This window comes from Corvus kubaryi, unplaced genomic scaffold, assembly GCF_017639235.1.
Source record: "Corvus kubaryi isolate FWS band 111438036 unplaced genomic scaffold, C.kubaryi_AGA036_p1.0 37328, whole genome shotgun sequence".
In the NCBI taxonomy this organism is placed as follows: Eukaryota; Metazoa; Chordata; class Aves; order Passeriformes; family Corvidae; genus Corvus; species Corvus kubaryi.
This window is the reverse complement of record NW_024581106.1, coordinates 1,702,659-1,723,631: the sequence shown is the minus strand read 5'-3', so window position 1 is coordinate 1,723,631 and position 20,973 is coordinate 1,702,659. Positions and strand designations below refer to the sequence as shown.

Genomic DNA, 20,973 nt, shown 5'->3' with positions numbered 1-20,973 from the left:
ATATGAAATCAGACTGATTTTTGACTTTTGAGATCCTTTCCTGCTTACTTCCATTTTCTCTTTGACATATTTTTCCTTCATTCTTATTTCAAAATGCCTTCAGTTACTTTGATACCTCCTTCCAAGTATCAGTGTCCCTCTGCTCTCTGTCTTCCAAAGAGCAGCACTTGCATGTCTGAACTCCACTCTGCCTTTTCATAGACTAAATGTTGTTCTGGCAAACAGTGATCTGTGTGCATGTCATGGCGCTCCCTTATTACCTTTGGAAGGGGGAATTTAAAAGATATATTTAGTCAAATAACTAAATACTGAAGAGGCTTCCTGGGAAGAGGTCATGACATGAGGCCTGCCAGAGTTCAAGAAATGTTTGGACAATGCACTCAGGTGCAGGGTGTGGTTCTTGAGGATGTCCCATGCAGGGCCAGGAGCTGGACTCAATGATCCTGTTGTTCCCCTCCCAGTCAGGATATTCTATGATTCTACTGGACCTTTTGGCATTGAATGTTTTTATTTTACAAAATTTTGAATAGCACTGTAAGTACTATAGCATAATTCCACAGGAGAGATAAATAAAATTAACAGATTTACCAGATTTAGGAAGAAAAATTGTTTTCAAAATGTTGCCTAGAGAATAAGGTTGAATCCTTCCAAACAAAGACTTCAGTGTTGTTTGCAATAATGGCAAATAGTTGTTCATATATACAGAATTTTGTATATATATTCCTCTCAGCTATACTAATCAAGGTATTGAAATGGATATTCCAGACATCTCTTGTGAAATCTGTTCAAGAAATTTTGCTCTCATTTTCAGCTGGAATTATCTGTAGTTCCAGTAGGATATGCAGAAAAAGGAAATACCTACTAGGTCTCCCAGGCTCAAAAACAGTGCTATGTGTATAAAAGATTTAAAATTACATCCATGCTCCATGCAAAACTTCTGAGAAAAAAAAAAGATTCGGGTTCAAAATCATGTGACTTTTCCAAGGTTCCTGGGAACTTCCAGCCCGGACTTTATACTGGGGAGTGAGTTTCAGACCTTGAAGTGGTGGTCCCAGCAACACTAGCAAATAACTATTGTACAACTCTGAGAAGAGAAATTGTTTGATCCAGAAGCTGCTTGTCCTCACCACAGCTATTTTTTGCAGAAACCCACAAGATTTTACTGGCTGAATTCAATGGCTTGTGTATTGAGCTCTCCAAGGAGTGCAAAGAACAGCAGTTCTGGCAGTTTCATTTCCCCTCTGATGGCAAAAATAAATAAAAAAGAGAGAGCAACACTGTGACACATAACTGCTACACTGGATTTTGTGGTATTGTTTAAACAGAGAGTCAGCGTGCAGCTCAGCTGTTTGTAACCACAGAAACAGAAAATGTTATTTGGAAGGAGGGGGGATGTACACCAAACCTATTATGTCTCAAACCTGACAGTGTTTCTTTAAAATGTTCTTAAACCTGTTTAACACACCCCGACTTTTCACCACTCCCTGGGAACATGCACCACTTACAGCAACTTGTAAATCAAGAAAAACCAAACCCAGCAATTTATTCTCCAGTGTGCACTGGATATTTTCACACACCCAGCTTGGCCATATAATTAAGTTACAACAAAGCTCACTAGCTCGGATCTTTCTGCTTCAACCTAAAATGAGTTCAGCACTGTGAGTTTAGAAGTCTCAAATATTCTGGAGCAGAATTGCATACTTAAAAATTGTATTAAGAAAACTAAGAAAATATTTAGAATTCGAAGGTTGTGATTTATGCACAATGCTATGAGGTTCTGTTCACAGATTCATAGAAGATGCCAAAACTCATTTATATTGTTTTATCTGAAGGTCAGGGATCTGAACAGAGTGAATATAGCACCTACAAGTAAAGCAGTTAAACCCCAAAATTCAAGACTTGCTGTTGCTATAGCTAGAGGGTTCAAATACAGAAAAACATGACATATTCTTTCTAAGAATAAAAGGAATATTTCGTTTGTACCCATAAGTGAAAGGGATGGAACTGTCAGGAAAGCACTGTTTTTTTGTTTTTTTTTTCTCTCTTCTCTCATCTTATAATTTCTCTGTGTGGCAGACTCCTACATGGCCAGATTATAGTTTTCTAGTCACATTTTTTGTGTAAGTGGCCACAGTGCAGCAGGGGAGCACATTTTTATAGATGTAGTACTGTTGAGGCTGCAGAATGAGCTTTGCAGCTTGAATTTTGTCCAGACAGAGGGGAAAAAAAATCTGTATCCTCGTTTCCTTTTCCTTTTAATTTGACAAGAAGCCATTGCTTTCCGCAAGAGGAAAAAATTATTTGAAATCCTGCCATTACATGGAATTCATCTGACATGTATAGGTATCTACACTGTAGATGCCTAGATCTGACTTGTCATTTTTAGACTTCCTTTCATAACAGTGGAGAGAAATAGCAACTTCCACAGCCCAAGCCTCTGACCTACTTTAATCTGTATTTGTGTGAGATTACATTAGGGGTGTTTTGAGTGATAAATTTAGAGATAAGAGCCTAGCTTTTGATGTAGCCTAGCTTTTTTTTGCTAAATAGGGCCTGTGATGGAAAGTCTCACCCACCTCTGAGGAAACAAGTGTTTGAAAATAGATGTCACTGGTTTGGCGTCTCCTTCATTGAGTAGAATTCAAATTATTTACTTACACATTAATTGGCGTTTAGCTCTCTCAGGCTAATAGCCTGCATGGAGACCCAGAGCAGCCTACACCTGAAATTACTGGGTTCTTCACATTATGCTCTTACTGCACCATGGCAGGATCTGGAACCTGAGGAACTTATTTGGGCCTCTGTGATTACATCCAGATAATTATAATACTTCTGTTCTGATCCTTTCCCTTGTAATATCATCCAAATTTTTTAAAAATCATCCCGTTTCAAAGCCCAGCCTTGTTTTCATTTCACTTAAAAACAGCAACAAAAAGAAATGAAAAAAACTTCAGTTAAATTCTTCTTCATGTACTGAACATTAAAACTCATGTAAAAGTTTTTTCTGCCAACATTCTTTCCAAAGTACTCACAATTTGGAAAACAATTTTTAGAAGAATGTAATTTACTCAAAATAAAATGGAAGGAGAAGTTGATATTTAAAATGTACTAACTTCCACACCATTGCAACTGTCTATTGGCCAGTTTATAATAAGGGAAAAGTATTTTGAAAAGGCAAGAAGAAAGCTCAGTGGTTTCTTCAGCTTCTCAGCTCATAAGGCCCTGTTTGCAGATGTGTTAATTTAGGAGATGTATTCTCCTTTCCTTCACATAGTTTGTGATTGAAATATGCACCTGAATTTTATTCCTTGGAAGATGCTTGGAAATGCACTAAACCTTCTACTTCTGTGGATAAAGGAGAACAACAAGACAGCTGAATTCTTTTCCAGGGAAGCTGGAAGGGGAATGTGGAGGGCTGATGCCATTTCTGTGATACCATTTTCAATTTTACTCCTGCAGATGACATACATTTCAACACATATCATAAATCTGCTTTGCTATTTTTTCTGTTATTTGAACAGGTGAGCAATTTTATTGGATTGCAAAGGTATTTATTAGTAAGGAAAGGGTCTTAAACATGTACTAACAAAGTAAAATTCTCTCCATGTTTACATATATGCATACTCTCCACATTTGTCCTGTAAATAGAGAAGAAAGTCATTCTGAAGAAAGTGACAATGCTGAATGACTCTCAGCTCAGGGGCTGAATGAAAACCCCTTCACTAAGGCTTATTTCAATACCTAACAAATCAACATTCCACAGAAAAATGGTATCACTTTGATTGTATTGCTAATTGTTTGCATTATCATCAAAGAATTAGGAAATAATTTTAATGCAATTTTAGTTATGTGCCTTATACAAATTTTGTTCATAGGGTCATAACATGACAGTGGCAGTCCTTGGTCAGCCCAGTACTCTGTCTCCAACTCTCTGTTGCCAAAAGCGAATCTTCAGGAAAGAGTGGAAGAGCAGGGAAAGCGTTTAAGTTGCTTTCCCTAAGTGTCCTTACAGTCTCTATCAATTTGCTTGTCAGGCTCTTCTTTAGCCCAATGGAGCTTCTGCTTGTTTAGTAGCTATCAACATATTTCTTTTCCACAAGCTTGTGTCTCACTGAGTTATTTGATGTATGGGTACACACACATGCCTATGTAAGTACATACATGCACACACACACACACACACACACGTACACATTTTTAAGTTCAACCCCATCCTTTCTGATTCCCATTTTTGGTCTTTGTCTTATTTTTGCAGTTATTGATTTTAGAACACATTTTCTAACAACTCTTCTTCCAGGAAGAAGCCGGCATCTTCCAGGAACAGGGAAAACCCTTCCTTTCTTCCATGCCCATATTCAGCTTTGATGTGGATAGAGAACAGGATCTGGATAGAGAATAGGATCACAATCTGTAATGTTTGGCTAGCATGCACAGCAGTTAAGTGTGCTGATAACACCAGTATGGAATGTACGTGTCAAAGGAAGATTTAATTAAATAGGTAGGATATTGTTTCATTGGGTTGTTTTGATTGGTATGAAATTTCCATGTAGGTTTTCAAATGACAATCAAGTTCTCAGACAACTAATTTGATCCAAATAATAAAAGAAAGAATTTCAAGAGAAGACTGCTTAGCCCTAGCGGAAAATCCAAGCACAATACCAGGGCAAGGAGAAGAAAACCAGTCTATCAGATAAGTGTAATGTGAACTTCGTCACATGGATATCATTCTGTGGGGCAGATAAATCTCCTTATCTCTGCCATAAAAAAGTACAGCCTGTGGGGGTTGTCTCCTATGTATTTACAGCGCCCAAGACCAATTAAATGCTGTAAGAAAATTTCTGACAAGGAGCAGGAAAAAACTTTCCTCCTTTTAACATTGCCTCTTCTAATGTCTTTTAAAGACAGGGTTTTTCCTGAGATCAGCACTGTTTGTTCTTTCCCAGAGCTCTCTCACTGGGGATTTGATAGAAATATTACAAAGTTATTCTTTAATGAAGAAAGCACATCTAGTCATAATTCTCACACTCCCTCTACTACTATTGGGCGTAATTTGATTGTCATTTCTTTAGCCACCTGTGTGAATGTTCTTTGTCAATTCAGATACTGGTAACAAATTAACTATTTATCAACAAATAGTTGTTTTTTTAAGCTATTTGTCAATAACATAATCTACAAAACTGGCTACAGCCATTCAGCTGGTACCACACAGATGTCATTTGACTTAGATTTTCAGCACAATTTTCCTTAAATAACTGATTTCATCAGTAACCAATAAAACTAGTAACTGTGTTCTTTAGCTAGGGCAGTAATGGCAGTGGTGTAAGACCAAAACCCTAAAGTTTAGCATGTTATTGGCCAGACTTTCAGGGACTTCTGAAATGTATTTCACTTATTTGCAGACTAAAGAGCTATTCAAATTGTGGGAAAATCAGGCCCGCTAACATTGAAGACTGTGTATCTCCATGAAATGTATTGGCACCTGCTACGAACAGAAGACAATGCTCAGACATCTTCTGTGGCAACTAGATGATGTGAAAAGGTTTAGACATTTTGCATACTATTTATGGCATTTTTTCTTCCTCCTTTAGTTTATGAACTTTGCCACACCCTTCAGGAGAACAATGGGCTGCAAATATGTCTGCATTGTGACTAAGGTTTTCTTAGCATTCAAAAAATGCATATGAAAAAGCTCTGACAGTGCTCCTTCCTGTATTCAGAAAGGTGTGGTTAAAAGATTGCATGCCTTACTTTAACCAGTCGAATGGTCTTCCCCAGTAACAGCAACCTACAATAACTAAAGGAAATGGCTTGGCTGGCAAAAGTTAATCCATAAAACACAACATTATCTCTGGTACATTGCTGTACTCACTCTGACAGTAACTTAATCTAGTGAAAGTGTTTTTAAGTTCTTCTGCCTCTGCACAAAAGCTGTTGCTACATAGTATTAAAAAATAACTCTCATGCCTGCCTATTTTAATCATCCAAGTGATGAAATACTGAGAAGTTACAACATAAAAAGAAAAATGAGAACTCCATACATAATATCTAAATATTAATTTCGCCAATGGTGAGGCCAGTATTTGTATACCATAGTAGAAGGACTGTAGCATTATTTTCTCTCTAGTGAATATTTAAACTGTCAGGAGGTAGAAAACTCCAGGTAATTGTGTTCCCTCACCCAAAAAATGATAGCTCAGTGGTTAGGGTAGCCTGCTGGTAAAAGTAGGCTGTTGTCAAAAGGAGGAATGATTTGAACTTGGGTTTAGTCTTAGCCTAAGTGACCTTTCCAACTGGTAAGGTATTGCTTTCTTGTTCTGTTCTTTGAATGAGTGAAGTGTGTTTAAGGAGTTAAAAGAGCACAGCTGCCTGTCTCAGCATTTTAAGACCACCGAAGAAACTTGCCATAAGATAAGCCACCACAGTGGGCACAGAAGGGAGGACTTTGAGACAGGAAGGCCCTAATTCCAGGCCTGGCAGAGGCAATATCTGGTTAGCACATCCTGGTTAATGGATCTGGACAAAAATTCTCACCATGGCAAACTGTGTGAAAAAAGCAATAGTTCATATGCATATCACTGGTCAAACAAAGGTCACCCCAATTATGGGACAGATGGCATCTGCAACCAACAATGGCCACCAAGGCCCCCCAGATATGTCTCCGTAGATACCTGGAACTTGGGCTGTATAAAGGTGGCACTATTGTCTGAGTATTGAAGGATAAATTACTTGTCTGTAGAACTTGCTAAAGTTTAGGGCTTGACATACTTCAGTGATCTCAGGCCTCGGGGGAGCTTAACAAAGCTTGTGAAGAAAAATGTATCACTGATCGTGGACAAAAAGAATGCAGAGTTTACAGGCTACAAGGACATTTGGCAGAACTTCCAAGATAAGAAGGAACTAATAAATGCAATTCATGTGGGGCGATCACGACCAACGACTCACAATCCACTGACCCAAGAAACCCACCACATGAAAAGAAGAGAAAGACTGAGTATGCAGACTAAATAGCTCTAGAGTTGAGGGAATCATTTAACCAACAGAAGATAGAATACTAACTAATAAGAGATGTATAAATGAAAATTTTGAACAAGCCCGGGACGCCCATCTCTCTCTCTGTCTCTCTCTCTCTCTCTCTATCTCTTCCCTCTTTTCTATTTCTTTCTATCTTTCTACCTCACACTCAGTTTAAAAATAAATCTGTATTATTGACCTGGGCATATGGTCTCTCTCATTTGTACCTAAACTTGGGCAGAGGCATCTCTTAATCATCGAATTTTAACAGCATGAGCCTTGCATGTGGATTAAGCAGAGGAATCATTTTTGAGCATGAAGGAAAGAACAAAGTTGTTACAAAGGACGCCAGGCACTTGGCACTGCCAGTAGTTGCCCTTTGCAAGGCAGCCCAGGACATTGCTTATCTACCTTTAAAACCCATATCCTAGTAGGAGCAAGGAAGCCCATGAAGAAAGGGGCTTTCCATCTCACATTAGGTCATTAGTATATTTTATTTTGAGGTGTCTATCTAGGAGCAGGAGGACTAGAATCTTCAGGGAAAATTATAATGTTATAATAACCTGCCCATGGAAAAAAGTCATACTTCTATTTCTCCCTCTCCTCTGTGTTGCAGTCATGAATGCTGCTAGGATTCCTACAGCCATTTTTAACCTGGTTCTGAGTCACATATACCTCTTGGTAAGGGTGTACCCACAGGCAATATATTCTCTTGGTTAATTATTTTGACTAGAGTGAAAAGCAACCCTGTATAAAGAGGTAGCACAGGTCCCAACCATCAGCTTATTTTATGTAGGGCTGGACTGGCAATTTAGGGAGGAGCAGGCCTTGTGTTAGTCACCTTCAAGAGGAAGGTGTCACCCTATGCATGAGCATCACTTCCTTTTCTATTCGCTGCAATGGGTTCTTTTTTTGCACAAGAGGCCCCTTCCCTTTTGACTTAATGTGTTAGAACTGCTGCCTACATATATAGGTGAGCTTAGACTAAGCTTAAGCGAGAAAAATGTACAGGTGGCATAGATGTGCAACCCACCTCCCAGATAAAGATTACATTAACTAGCTATGTTGGTCTGCTAAATGCTGCTTTGCAGCTGGGCACTATCCACTGCCAGCACCTATCTATATGTTTCAGTGTTTATTTGTAGTCATTTTTGACGCGAGATCTATTGAACATAATTAACTTTGGAGAAATCAGGGCCAATGAAAAGGACCATATTGGTGAACTAAGTAGGAGTAGGATATGGGCCTAAGCAACATCCTCTGTTTGTCCATATTATTATCATGCACAGCCCTTGACAAAGTATTGTTCATGCCAATTATCTGTCTCTGAAAAAAGACTTGGGCATGAACAGATCCCTGTGTTACAAGCTCTGGACTGCTTTCAGTAGGAGTGTGGATGAGGCCACACAGGTTTTTTTGAAAAGCAGCTTTAGTGATATAGGTACAGAACATGATGTGCTGCTTGTCCTCAGGCCAGATACTGGGTTTTGGTATGTTTCATTTAATAGCATAAATGTAGCTGCTTTATCCTGTCTTGAATGAAAAAAAATTGAACATTACTTGCTAGACTGCCTTCAATCTTCTGGACATACCAGTTATTGAATCTTATAACCCATAACACTGTAGTTAACCAATCCTACTTGGAAAGTCTGAAGTATTACAGGACTTCTCTTTTGGAGGACTGAGTGTATGAAAAAATGTATTCAGTAATGTATTCCTCCCTTTTTGGGAGGAGTCACAGAATCATATTTGTCCAAAAAGTTGTCTTGTGAGTCACTGCTCATTCCCAACTCTCTGTTGTGAATCTATGTGAAAGCTTGATAGAGCTAGGCTACATTATTTTATTTTCATGATGCCGTCTTAGAAACCTTAATAAAGATGTGGAGGTAGCACAATATTTTGCGGTATGTTTTGTACTGAAAAATGGAAAACCAACAAAAATTGACAAGAAAATCATGTAGAGGAAAATGCATTTTACTAGCAATCAAGAGACATAGACTTTTTAGAAAAGTGTATGAGCTGAAGCTAAGAACACTGAACACAATCATCTTGTTCAGAAAACGATGCGAGTTGGGGAGTATGATAATTTATTGCCACTGTAGGGTGCTATAAACATTTGACTTTAATAACACTGAATAAGCCATCCAAATCTAAATTATGGCACTTCCAAAATACTTACGTTCAGTTTCCTCCCAGTCCTACACTATTTTAAAAGTCAACATCCCCTACTGGCAGTTTCTTAGCAGACATGGTGAGAATTCCTTGGAGGGCAAATAAGCCTCCATTGTTGATGAGGTATTTAAAAAGAGCCTGCTTGAAATGTCCTCCAAACTGTGTTAAAAATCTAAGCTGCAAGAGACAGTGGCCTCTGATTACTGATCACTAATTTGTCCCTATTGCTGGTTATTAATAAATGACAAAGAGGATTTAATGTTGGGAGGAATTCTAAGATATTTCTTTCTTTCTATCATAAATCATGACAGGCCACACACTCTCTAAAATCAAGCTATCAGAATGATTTTGATGGGGTTATATCCAGTTATATAAGCCTAGGATATTGCCATTTATGTTAGTATCTTTTTTCAGAGAACTTCCTCTTTTTCTTGAGAGAATGATAAGCAAAAGCAGAGCATTTACTTAAGTCCCAGGAAGCAGATTATTGATAGATAGATATGAAACTAGTTACTGTCAGCTACAAGGCACCTTACTGGTTGAACTAAAAAGAAAAATTTGAAAAATCCTTGAAATGTGATAAATCAATAGTAGTACATGACCCAGTGCAATGATTAGCTGAATTACGTGCTTCAATTGATAGTCATTGGTTGTCAATACAACTTGCTTGTATTTTTGCATTGCTCTTTTCTGACACTACAGAAAAATCTGTGTCTAGACTACTGTCTGTCTGTGCTTCAGCTTGGATGTTTTCTTAAGAGCAAGAAAGGTAGTAAGGGCGATGCAACTAAGTTCTGAAATAGACTGAGAAATTAAATTTCACTATATTTCACTTCTGTTCTTCCTTCAATTAAATACGGACCTTATACTAGAGAATTACAAGAAAGCTGAAACCTGACAGCAGAACAGTTCACACACTCTGACCATTGCTGGATTTGTGAGTGTTACTTGTTATACTGAGATCCAGAGGCAAAGTCTGAGTCCTCTGAATTTCTGAAAGCTGAATTTCTTCAGAGTATGGGAAGTTTTTTCATGGAAAATAGTTATGGGTCATTTTCACTGTATGAAACATGTTTATGCTGAAACTGTTTGATTTCTGATACACAGCACTGCATCATATATTCTTTATTCATTATGAACAATGCTTGCATGTGGTTACAATACAGAAAATGAGACAGAATGTTTAGTAGTAAGTCAGATTTGCTTTAGTCTAAAAAGAGTTTAAATGTTTTTTTCCAGCTTTGAAAAATTAAGTAATCAGCATAGCTAACACCAAAAATTCACCAACCAATGAATATACTGGTTGTTGCAGACCAGTCACTAAAAGACAGCTGGCCTGCTTTATTCCTAGGCTGAGGTCAGTACCACTGCTGGAATTCCACATGTATGCATTTTCCTGTAGACTGTCTATTCTGTCACACCAGACGCCAAAGCCTCAGCAAGGACTGCCTTAGAATAAGCCTTGGGCTTATTTTGGGTAGCAGAACTGGCTTGCTCTGCCCCATAGTTTCTTTTCTGTGTTCAAAGGCCATAACTACAGGAAAATACCAATTTAATTTCTCCAGACTGTATTGTTTGCATCTCTATTTGTGTTTCTCAAACACTTTGGCTAAAGAAGGCAGTGCTGTGAGACAAGCGTATCTCTGATTTAGAAGTGGAACTTGTCTGATTGAACGTAAAACAACAACAAATTCATACCATATAACACCTGAATTGTGAAAGAAAAATGTTTCAAAAACCAAAATATTCCTAATCTCAGGTGTTATTATAAATCAAAGCTAGATGTCCACTTCAAGTTAAAGTGTATGTAGATTTTTTAAAGCTAATTCCCATTTAATGCTAGTTCTTCATTTCTTATGAGGAAAGAAAGACATCTGTTTCATATGAGAGGCAACTAAATTCTCAATATGTCTGTAAAGAGATGTATTCACAAAAGTTTCTTCTTTTAAGATAAACACGTAGTACCTGAAAGTCCCAGGACTGCTGTAAGTATTTTTGACTTTAAGAGACACAGAATTTGAGATGTACAAAATCTAGAAGTGTTTGCTTTCTTGTATTCCTTAATGCTGAGATTTGTGGTACTTAATAGTTTATACGAGGTATTTTCTTTGCTGCTCTGCTTCGTCAGCTGTATTTTATCAGATAGAACCGATGGGTAGAGAATAGCTTCATGCTACTAAGTACCACGCCTATGAAAATGTAAACATCAACAAAAATACAGATTATTACTAAGTTAATTCATGTCAGTTTGCTTTGTTTGCGTTCAAAGAAATTCTTAATTTTCACAAAAGACAAGGTTGCCCAGCATCTTGCTAAATGACCTCTTACACATTTCATTACAAAAGTTCCCCAAATATAAAATAAGGTGGACTTGTATAAGATACATTAAAACCAGCTTCTGTATCTTAAACAGAAGCATGGAGCTGTATACAGTATTGCTATAAGAAAAGTATAGATTTCATACTACTGTATTTACTAATAGTAAGGCAGCTCTTAGCCTATAGACAAACTTATTTGCAGCCATTTTAAAGAAAGAAAAGTGAACACAAGTTCTCCCCTCCTTTGTTTATTGCTGGCAGTACAGAGAATGCAAATGCGCAGAGATAAGAGAGACTTGCAACAAAATCTCCTGTGGGAGGGATTTCCCCCCAGATCTTTTGCCTCTGCCTACATACTCAAATGGTGAAAATATTTAATGCAGATCAGATCCCAGTGTGTGTTCCCGACTTAACACTTCTGCAGAACTTTTCTCTGTTGAAATATGTTACTTCGTGTTTGCCCATGTAAATACCTGCAACTCTGTAGCTGGGAGGCAGCCCTATATCTCTGCAACACGTATTTCAGTAGAAAATCCAAATGACTGTAGTATATTTTTCCAAATGGTAATTGCTTGGTTTTCTGTTTCAAGGTCTACGAAGGCAGTTCATTTTGTGAAACCCAACCCTACTGCACTTGAAAAGAACAGCAAGCACAGAAAGATAACAACTCACCCGTTCTCTTAATTGATCTGGTATTTCTACAGGGTGCCACCCTTTTCCACACCTCCTACCTCCTCCTTAAGTGACTCAGCCTCTGAAGGAGAAACCTCCTTACTTTTCAGGCAGCTGGATGGGGAAGAACAGTTCAGCTCTCAGTCTGCTTTGATTGTGCTTCCTCCAGGTTGACTAACCACACTGAGCCACGCTAGGACACTGACTTCTACCATACCTGGGTAAGGACGTTTATTGTTCTGGTTTTATATACCATGGAGGGAAGCTCCTACATTTTCAGACGTTCTGTGATTTCTTAATGTCCAGTTTATGATGCCACTTCAAAGGATCTGATTTTCAAGAAGTATGGAGAACTTTACTATGAAATTGCAGCTCTGAAAATTTTACAGTTCAGATGTTTAGAGTCCCTGGACATTTCTGACGACTTCTGTCAATGCCATCTTAATTTCTTCATTGTTTATATTATATTCCTAATTGTATTTTATTCTAGTGATAATTTGCTGTTGATAAACTCACTGTTCAGACCACTTTTCATGAATGGCTGTTTTAATGTAATTTTTGCTCTTTGATTCATTTTATTGTTTATTTATTTTCTTTATTTGGAATTTTTATCCCAAATTAATGAGTATTTGCTCCTTTCTTATTTTCTTGAATTTTCTTTAAGTTTATTACTTTGGAAAAAAACCCCAAAACAACAGTTTCCTTTAATTTTCACCTTTGCAAAAATACCCATTCTAATTTAATTCAAGGACTTACCTATACAATGACCTGAACCCATGTATAAACAGGAAGGGTTGTTCATCAGAGATCGAGTGAATTGAATGACAGAGCTGAATAAAGAAAATTAAAATTATCACCCCCTTTTATACACTCTGTTGAAAAAAACCCTAACATTTAAAACTGATCACGTATTTCTAATTTGAAAATACACACAAATTTGGATTGTGACTTAGCTGATTTTACATTAGTGACAGTTCCAAAGCTTCTTTCAAAACAGAATCTCCTCCACCCACATCTTGAAAAACCAGTTTTGAGAGCTCTTTCAGCTACAAAACATGAATGATTGCTGTCATACATTCATGTGTTTTCTAGTCCTACCTTGCCTATTTTCTCTTTTACAGAAATACACGTTATTTCTGTTTTCTGTCTGAACTATTTTCTGTGTTATTAATTCTGTGGGCAAAACAGTAGAGTAAAATATTCATTTAAACACAAGGTATTATTTCCAGAAGTTCATAAATGTATTATATGTCTATTGCTCTGATATGTAACTCTTGGAAAAAAAAAATCTGTCTAGGAACATATTTCTGTGATTCTTTAATGTCTGTAAAATAAATGTAGTAATTTTTAAATGTAGTTTTCAATAAAAGGACAAAAATACTAACTAATTGCCAAACAAACAGAATCATGTTACTTGTGGAAATTGTGTAGGGAAGAAATTAGAGCATCAGTTATACATATAGATCTGCACCTGACAGAAAGGATCTTTAAGGCTATTTGAAGAGATCATATTCTTGTCTGTAATAACAAGTTTGGATGTGTGAAGGATTGTACAGCCTTGAATGGTTCTGGCTGTGGTGGTGATTTGCAAAACAGCCTTTATCTACAATCAGTAAATTCTTATTTGCGTGTAAGTATAGGTAGGCCCATCTGACAGCCCAGTCACAGCACTATTGTTGTCTGAGGATTGAAAGGATGGATATGGACAACAGAAAAATTGGTATTGACTTCCAAACCAGAAAGATTTTACCTCACACACTTACAGGTGCCTGTGTAGAAGAACAGCTGCAATGATGTGTGTCCCTGATGCCTTAGTTACAGGGCTTGGAAATCTTTATCCTGTATCGAGTCAGAATTACTTTATTCAGTTGCTTGCTCACACTTACTATATTCAAGAGAAATGATGGAGAAAATAATGAAGTTTGCTGACTTGAAAGTTGTTAACTGAAAGCAGGGAGATACTGTTCTGTGTTTCCTAACTGTGATTAAAACCAAATGTGCTTTTCTTCAAACCGTCATGTTACCTACATTCAGCTCACCTAAATGAAAGATAAGCCACATATAGAATTAACATTAAGAGTTACAAAACAAAAAGTAGAGCTGAAGTAAATCTTCAGTTCTAATGGAATAATTCTAAAATTGAGCTCTGGTTACTCACAAAATACTGACTATTCATCTTACTTCAGAGCAGAACAGTTCTTCAAGAAGATGAAATTTTGGTGGCAAGCTTCGTATTTAGGATAAAGAAAGAACAAAGTATAAACCTATTTTCTTTTTCACATGGCAAATATTAGATGCTTTCAAAAAGCTGAAACTTGAAGGACATGTAGCAAACAGTAGCCAGCAAGCTGTGGCTGTGTAGAGCCACATATGAAACCTGTTTGTTCCAGCTGGTGTTTCATGTGGACATACCAATCTCAGCAACTTCTCTACAATTCAGGCTGGTTTAGCAATACACCACAAGAAGTTGGATGACAGGGAAATTCTGAAACATTCCTTTTTTAAAATCAGTTGTTCAGCTACCACTTTTTGTGTCACCCAGTTCATTAATAATAGCGGGAAATTTGACATTTTAGGCATTTGCATTTCGCAATGCTTTATATAAAAAAGCTCAGCATAAAAACAAATATTTTGACTTTTAAGAGAAGAAGGTGTATCTCTCTCGACACTCCTTCAACATTTACTATGTTGAATTCCTTATTATACAGTGTGATGATAATGCAGAGGCCTCCTGCCTCTAAGCTGTGTAAATTAATATTGCTTATTAAAAGAAAAATACATATCAACTGACTAGTTATTAATAAGGTCCTAATCACTGTCATAGCTTCAAGCCAAAGCACAAAGATGTTTTTTGGTTGGAACTAGTTCAGTCTGATGAGGAAAACATGAACCTTACAGGAAATGCTTCTATTATTATGTATTTTTTTAAATACAGCAATGCATATGTGTGAAGCCTAATCACATAGACAGCTACAGCCAAGAGCAGGAGAAGGAAGGCAAAAGGACTGTGATGGAGGAATGGGTGTGTTCAGATGATCTGAAAACTAGAAGGTCTGGCTTTCAGAATTTAAGGCAGGCCTGAGACTGCTGATCAGTCACTACAGGAGATGAAAAGGAGATGTAGATGTGTAAATATAGGTATCTGTGATGAAAACAGTGTTGGAGACTTGTGCTGCTTTTGGAGTAATTGCTTGCCAGATGGACTGGCAAGAAATTAGATGGACTTTTGACTTTCCCTGAAGTCATGTCTGAAGTTTTTTTCTGAATTTCTTTGGGATTATGTTTGGATTTCCCCCAGAATGTTTGAGGGTCTGAATCTAGGACTGGCATGTCTTAAAACCATTTGGGAGCTGCTCACTGGACTGGCCAGGGCAGTTTTAATTTTTGCTTAGAGTTTCCTGACGCTGTTTTTAAATTCAAATTACACTGGAGTTGCATTCCTGTTTGTTTTTGTTTTGCATTCCAGCTGAGTTGTTTTGCTTCAGTGGTTGAGATCTTATTAAGAATGTCTGAACATAATTTACTATTACTACAGCATAGTATTGAAAGCTCTAACTCTGCTTCGCACAATTTCATTTGCCAAGTTAAAAACTTTTTTTTATCTCCCTATGGTCTGAAGATGAGTGTTCACTGACCTGTGTGAATAATGTGACAGTTCCAGATCTTTATGAGCTGATATTTTTAAACTAATGTGATCCTCATAATCTCTTGTCCACTCCCCTTTTCAAATACACAGATACACACACGGTTCAGACTAGGGAAGACCTAGTAAAAATGCTTTGATGAGCTGTATTCTGCCTCTTTATGCAAGATTCGTTTCATTTCTAAGATCCTAAAATTTAAATCTTACTCTGATGATTCTCCATTGTCTGTGCTACAGATTAAAGTAAGATTTTTTTTTTTAAATTTGCATTTTAAATTTTAATGAATTAATCTTCGATATGCAACTTGAAAGCTCAGAGGCAAGAAGCAAGCCTTAAGGACAAAATGGCAGTATTTTGTAGGACTAAAATGCCTGGGTTTAAAATTTCGGAATCCCTGGCACATTTTCAGTGCTGATTGTAAAAGGGAGTGTACCTGTTTCTAATATTTACTTAGGCATATTACTTTTGCATTGGGAGACTATGCAGCAGTTTATTCTGAATGCTCTACACATGTGCAACAGAAATATTTTTTGCCCTAAAAACATTAAAAAATGAATATAGGATGAGAAAAAACACAGTTTTAATTAAATGTTTGAGGATGAAAGAAGCACACTTGCTGGACCCTCTCATAGATACAAGAGGAGTTGCAAACCTCTTTATAGTCACTTTTTATTTGGTTTAATTTTCACAAAAGAGTCTCCTTTTTCAAAGTTTTATGATTCATTTCCCTTAGCAAATGGCTTTAGAAGTACTTAATAGAAAATAAATGCAAAATCCTTTTATACAAACTACTACTTCTTCTTGAGATGAAGAAGTGCCAGTTCCCAGTGCTTGTAAAATATACTGAAATATCAAACCTTCGATCATCCTGGGACTGACTACATCAGATGTCCAGCTGTACCTAAGCTGAAAAAATAAATCAGAGACCTCTCTATCATCCTGGGATGATGGAGTTCAGGAAAATTTCAGTATCAGGATTGCTTGATAACCTAGCTGAACAGTTTCTAGGGAATTCAGTTCACATATGCTTGAAAGCTTATATAAGTATTTTTAAAAGGTATTTTATAACCTATTGCAAAATAACTAAGGCTCACCATAGCCCCAAGCATATTTTTATTGTGTGGGAACCAGCTCCAGCAGTCACATGTTTTCTACACACACTGTGCCAATGCCTGCTTGATACCAACAACTAAGGTAAAAAAAAAAAAGGAATGAGGGTAGGAGCCTTTCAAAATGCCAGAATTTTAAACTCTAATGAATATTTGGAATTTCACAACTGCTTAAGATACATGCAGACTTTTGGACTCCAATATTAGTTTTGTATTTATATTTTTACTTTCTAAAAAATCTGTAGTTATTTACATCCAGATTTTGGGTTACTGCTTCTTTTTGTTTGTTTGCTTGTTTGTTAGTGTTGGGGTGTTTTTTGGGTGCCTTTTTTTGGTTTTTTTTTTGGGGGGGGGTGTGTTGGAAATTTTTTGTTTGTGTTTTTAACATCATAAGCTTTTTTTAGTAATTGTTTGGCAGTAAAAGCATAGAAAAGAAAAATCTGCTCTAGTGCAATCCTCTGTGGCATCCACAATGTTTTATTGTCAGTATAAGCATTATTCTTAAGCTTTTGCCAGAGTCCAAAATCATCTTCACTTTCCATCAGTAAAGAAAGAGCCACAAACGCCAGTGTCAATCTACTCTATTTTAGGTGTGTGAGCAATACACTTTACGTCTGCAAAAAGAAAAAAATGTTCTCTGTGTCATCCAGAGAACCAGGAATGTTTCTGATTTATAAGGACTGCTTCTGTCACAGAAACAGTTTTCTGGTGCTTCTGTAAATTTTAGCATCCTGACAGTGGAACTGGTTGTGAGCTTTCCAGCACAACGTTGTTTTCTTGGAAAATGCTGCTTTACAAGAAGGAATCCATTTACTAAAGAGGGTCAGTTTTGGCCAAACTCTTAAGTCAATGTTAGCATTTGGGGCTTTTTTTTTAACTTAAGGGAGAATTTTCTGTCATCAAAATGTCATTATGTTCTGCTTGATGCTTTCTCTAGGAAAGCTGGTATTCACAATCCAGTTTCAAAGCAAAACATGAAATCTTTTGAGTGGCTCAAGTCCCAAATAATAAATTTTTTTTTTAATTATCAGTCTTGGAGGCTTTTAACCTGATTTGAGATAAGGGAAGAAGTCAGTGACTGGAAAACTGTTGCAGAGCAGCAGAACTGCTTCTGTCTTGACCCCCTGTGATATCTGCTGGCCACAATCCGTGAGACCAAGAAGCAGGGCTGGATGAGTTCACCTGTGCTCCAGGTGCTGTGCCAGGGACTGATACCATCTCCCTGTTAAGCTCATCACCTCAACCCATTCTTCAGTACTCTGTCTTGCCCGCTGAAGGCTCTTACCACACCAAGTGTTCTTGGAAGAGCTCCCAACAGGGAAGGGGCAGTGTGACAAGGCAGAGGGGCAGGGCAGGAATGCACACAGTCATCACCAGGCAGGCAAAAGCCACCACCGTGTCCCAGATTCGGCCTGAGAAGGGCTGCTGCTGGCCCTAAGCCATTCCACCCTGTCAGGCTAAACTTGTGCAAGGAGGTGATTGAAGCAGACAACAAAGTTGACCTGTCTTTGGGGCTGATTCCTGGTATCGCTGTCAACCCTCACTTCCTTTTTTTGTCACGTTTTCTTTTAGATTCCCGCAGAAGGACAACATCCTACAGAGCAAATGTCAGCCTTCAGCATACGAAAACAGTCTCCTAATCAAAGCGGTAATACTGAGTCTCCTCCATTTCCTGCTCCCGGGGCACTTGGAGGCTGAGGCACGGCCTCCCTTCTGTCCAGGCCTCGCCATGGCCCTGGCACAGCTCCCTCACAGGGGAGGAGGGTGATTCGGGCCACTGCGACCCGTTTCAGATGCCAAACTATTGGTGTTGTGCACAAAATGGGGCTGGCAGGAATTCAGACCAGAACATCCCCCTGGGCAGCGGAGTGTGGTCGAGTGGGGAGCTGGGTGGTGCGGGGCAAGGTGGTGTGGTTGTCATGGAGAACTCACAGGAGCAAGGGGCTGCAAGGGCAGTGGGAAGATCCACTGGTCTCAGCGCCATCTCTTTGACTTGCACAGGGAAAATGAGGAGAAATTGAGGAAATCTAGAATGGGGGAAGGGGAGAGAAAAGCTGTTTAGTCATTGTCTGATGGGATGGTTTGCTCCTCTAGAGGAATAAAACTAGAGGACTGCTGGAATTTGCTTTCTGTACAGAGAAATGTCCAGAGGCAAACTAGAAACATGATGAAATTTTCCATTTCCCTGAACCTCAAAAATATTTCTGTAGACTGAAAGGTTTTTGAGATGGATGAGGATCTGGTTTGGGTGGGATATACCAGGCTTACAAAATTGGTGTTGCTACTTCAGGGAGCTGCTTGGCTCTGCTGTATTGAGGACATAAATTTTTATTGTCAAATTGAGACAGGGATGAGCTGCATCTGCCTGTGCTCATGTGACCTAATCTGTTGTATCAGATCTATGTTTAATTTTTTAGCTGAAGCTTGGGAGAAAATTCATAGGCCAGAAACGAGTACTCTTCTGCAAGCCCAGGGCCTCAGGCATTAGCAGAGTGCTTGCAATGTTTCTTGAGAAGAAAACAATATCTATTCCTTGTCTACCACCTTTATAAGAGGTTTCATGAGACCTTCTTTGCACTTAGCAGTTTAAAAAACCATGATATCTGAGAAATCCAAGTGATTTTTGGGTAGGTGATATCAGTTTTCCTAAAGTACTATTGGTAAAAAAGACAATATGGCACATGTACAGTTAATTTTAATAGTTGGATATATACCAAGTACTTCTTGATTATACAGAAATGCTTATGTGATGTTCATATTACTGAAGAATTTTTCTTCAAGATTCAGAGGAGGTAATGGCTGATAGTAGAGCAGAGAGTAAAATATATTGCAGACAGTTGAAAGCATCTTTGGCTAAAACTATTAGGATGAAAAAAATGCTGGAATAATTTCCCCCCCTTTAGCTGCCATCAAGTATCCTTGCTGAAGAGAAGCTTTCTCTTTGGCATGCATAAACTTGAGCTCACGTTTTTCCTACTTCTGAAAAACTAACTTTTCCTTTGTTTTTTTTTTAACAATACAAATAATTGTACCAAATTAAAAATCTTTAAATATTTATGAGAAATGAGAAAAGGTACACATTTTTAGAGAAAATGCAGTTTATATAGTCTTGTTTTCTAATTAAAACTATCTCCATTCTTGACAGTGACCATGAGACAAAGTTATTGTTTAAAGTGGTGAAGGTCTTTCCTCTTTTCAGTTTGCAAGAAGTGTTTATTTTAATAGATAATCTAATGAACCACTGGAGCTATTCAGACAAGCCTGGGATGCCTTCATTTTTTTTTAAGTCTTTAAAGTCAGATTTGAATAAATATTTTTAAGAGAAGAGCTAGCTCAATAGGCAGTGAACAGGCTGATGCAGAAGTCATGCAGTGAGGATAGATTAGTTTTTGTTAATCTACCATGAATGTCAGCTCATTCTTACAAGCAACATTTTTCATGTCCCTGGTCATTTGTCAAATGGCTGGATCTATGCTGCTTAAAAAGAAGAAAGGCAAACCTGGGCATCAAGGCCAAAAGATGGAAGCACACATGCGTGCTATCACAGCCATGGCTTCTAAAACATTTATCACTTTTCTAGCACCTCAGTCTTGGAGAGAGCAAGTCCAACACAGAACCAGAGAACATTTGCGACTAGGCAAACGTCAGTGATGAGTCCAAACCTTTCATTCCTTCTCTTTCACTTGGCAGTATAGGGAATTGAAACAGGCACAGTTTGAATTACAGACAGATATATATACATTCTTAGACTGAATTTTATCTTTGTACATCAGTGTCTACTTTTACAAGAAAAATGTATTTAAAAATTCACTCTTGGCCATTGTCGCTTAAGATAAATGTTTTGGTGCTCTATTATGATTTGATCTTCCACTCACTGTAGCCATTTGTCATTTTTTAATGTTATCACTATGGGTGAAGTTCTTGTATTAAAAGCAAGAAGTACATTTTCTTATAAATCAGAGCAGAATGCCAAAACACAGCTCTGACTAATGACGTATTACTGACTGAATGTGTTTTCTGTGGAGTGTGTTCTTTCTACACACAATT

At 37.7% G+C, this 20,973-nt stretch overlaps 1 protein-coding gene across 6 annotated transcripts in view; it reads left to right on the top strand.

Moving 5' to 3' along the window:
• The window catches only part of SCEL (sciellin), a 69,689-nt gene that overhangs the window by 9,262 nt on the left and 39,454 nt on the right, over positions 1 to 20,973 (top strand). For 5 of the 6 annotated variants that reach the window (XM_042029614.1, XM_042029613.1, XM_042029612.1 and 2 more), the window contains exons 2-3: positions 12,206 to 12,394; positions 18,499 to 18,574. In XM_042029614.1, the coding sequence (XP_041885548.1) occupies positions 18,532 to 18,574 (43 nt within the window). In that variant the 5' untranslated portion in view covers positions 12,206 to 12,394; positions 18,499 to 18,531. The remainder of the gene's footprint in view (positions 1 to 12,205; positions 12,395 to 18,498; positions 18,575 to 20,973) is intronic. The other variant, XM_042029610.1, reaches the window with a different exon arrangement.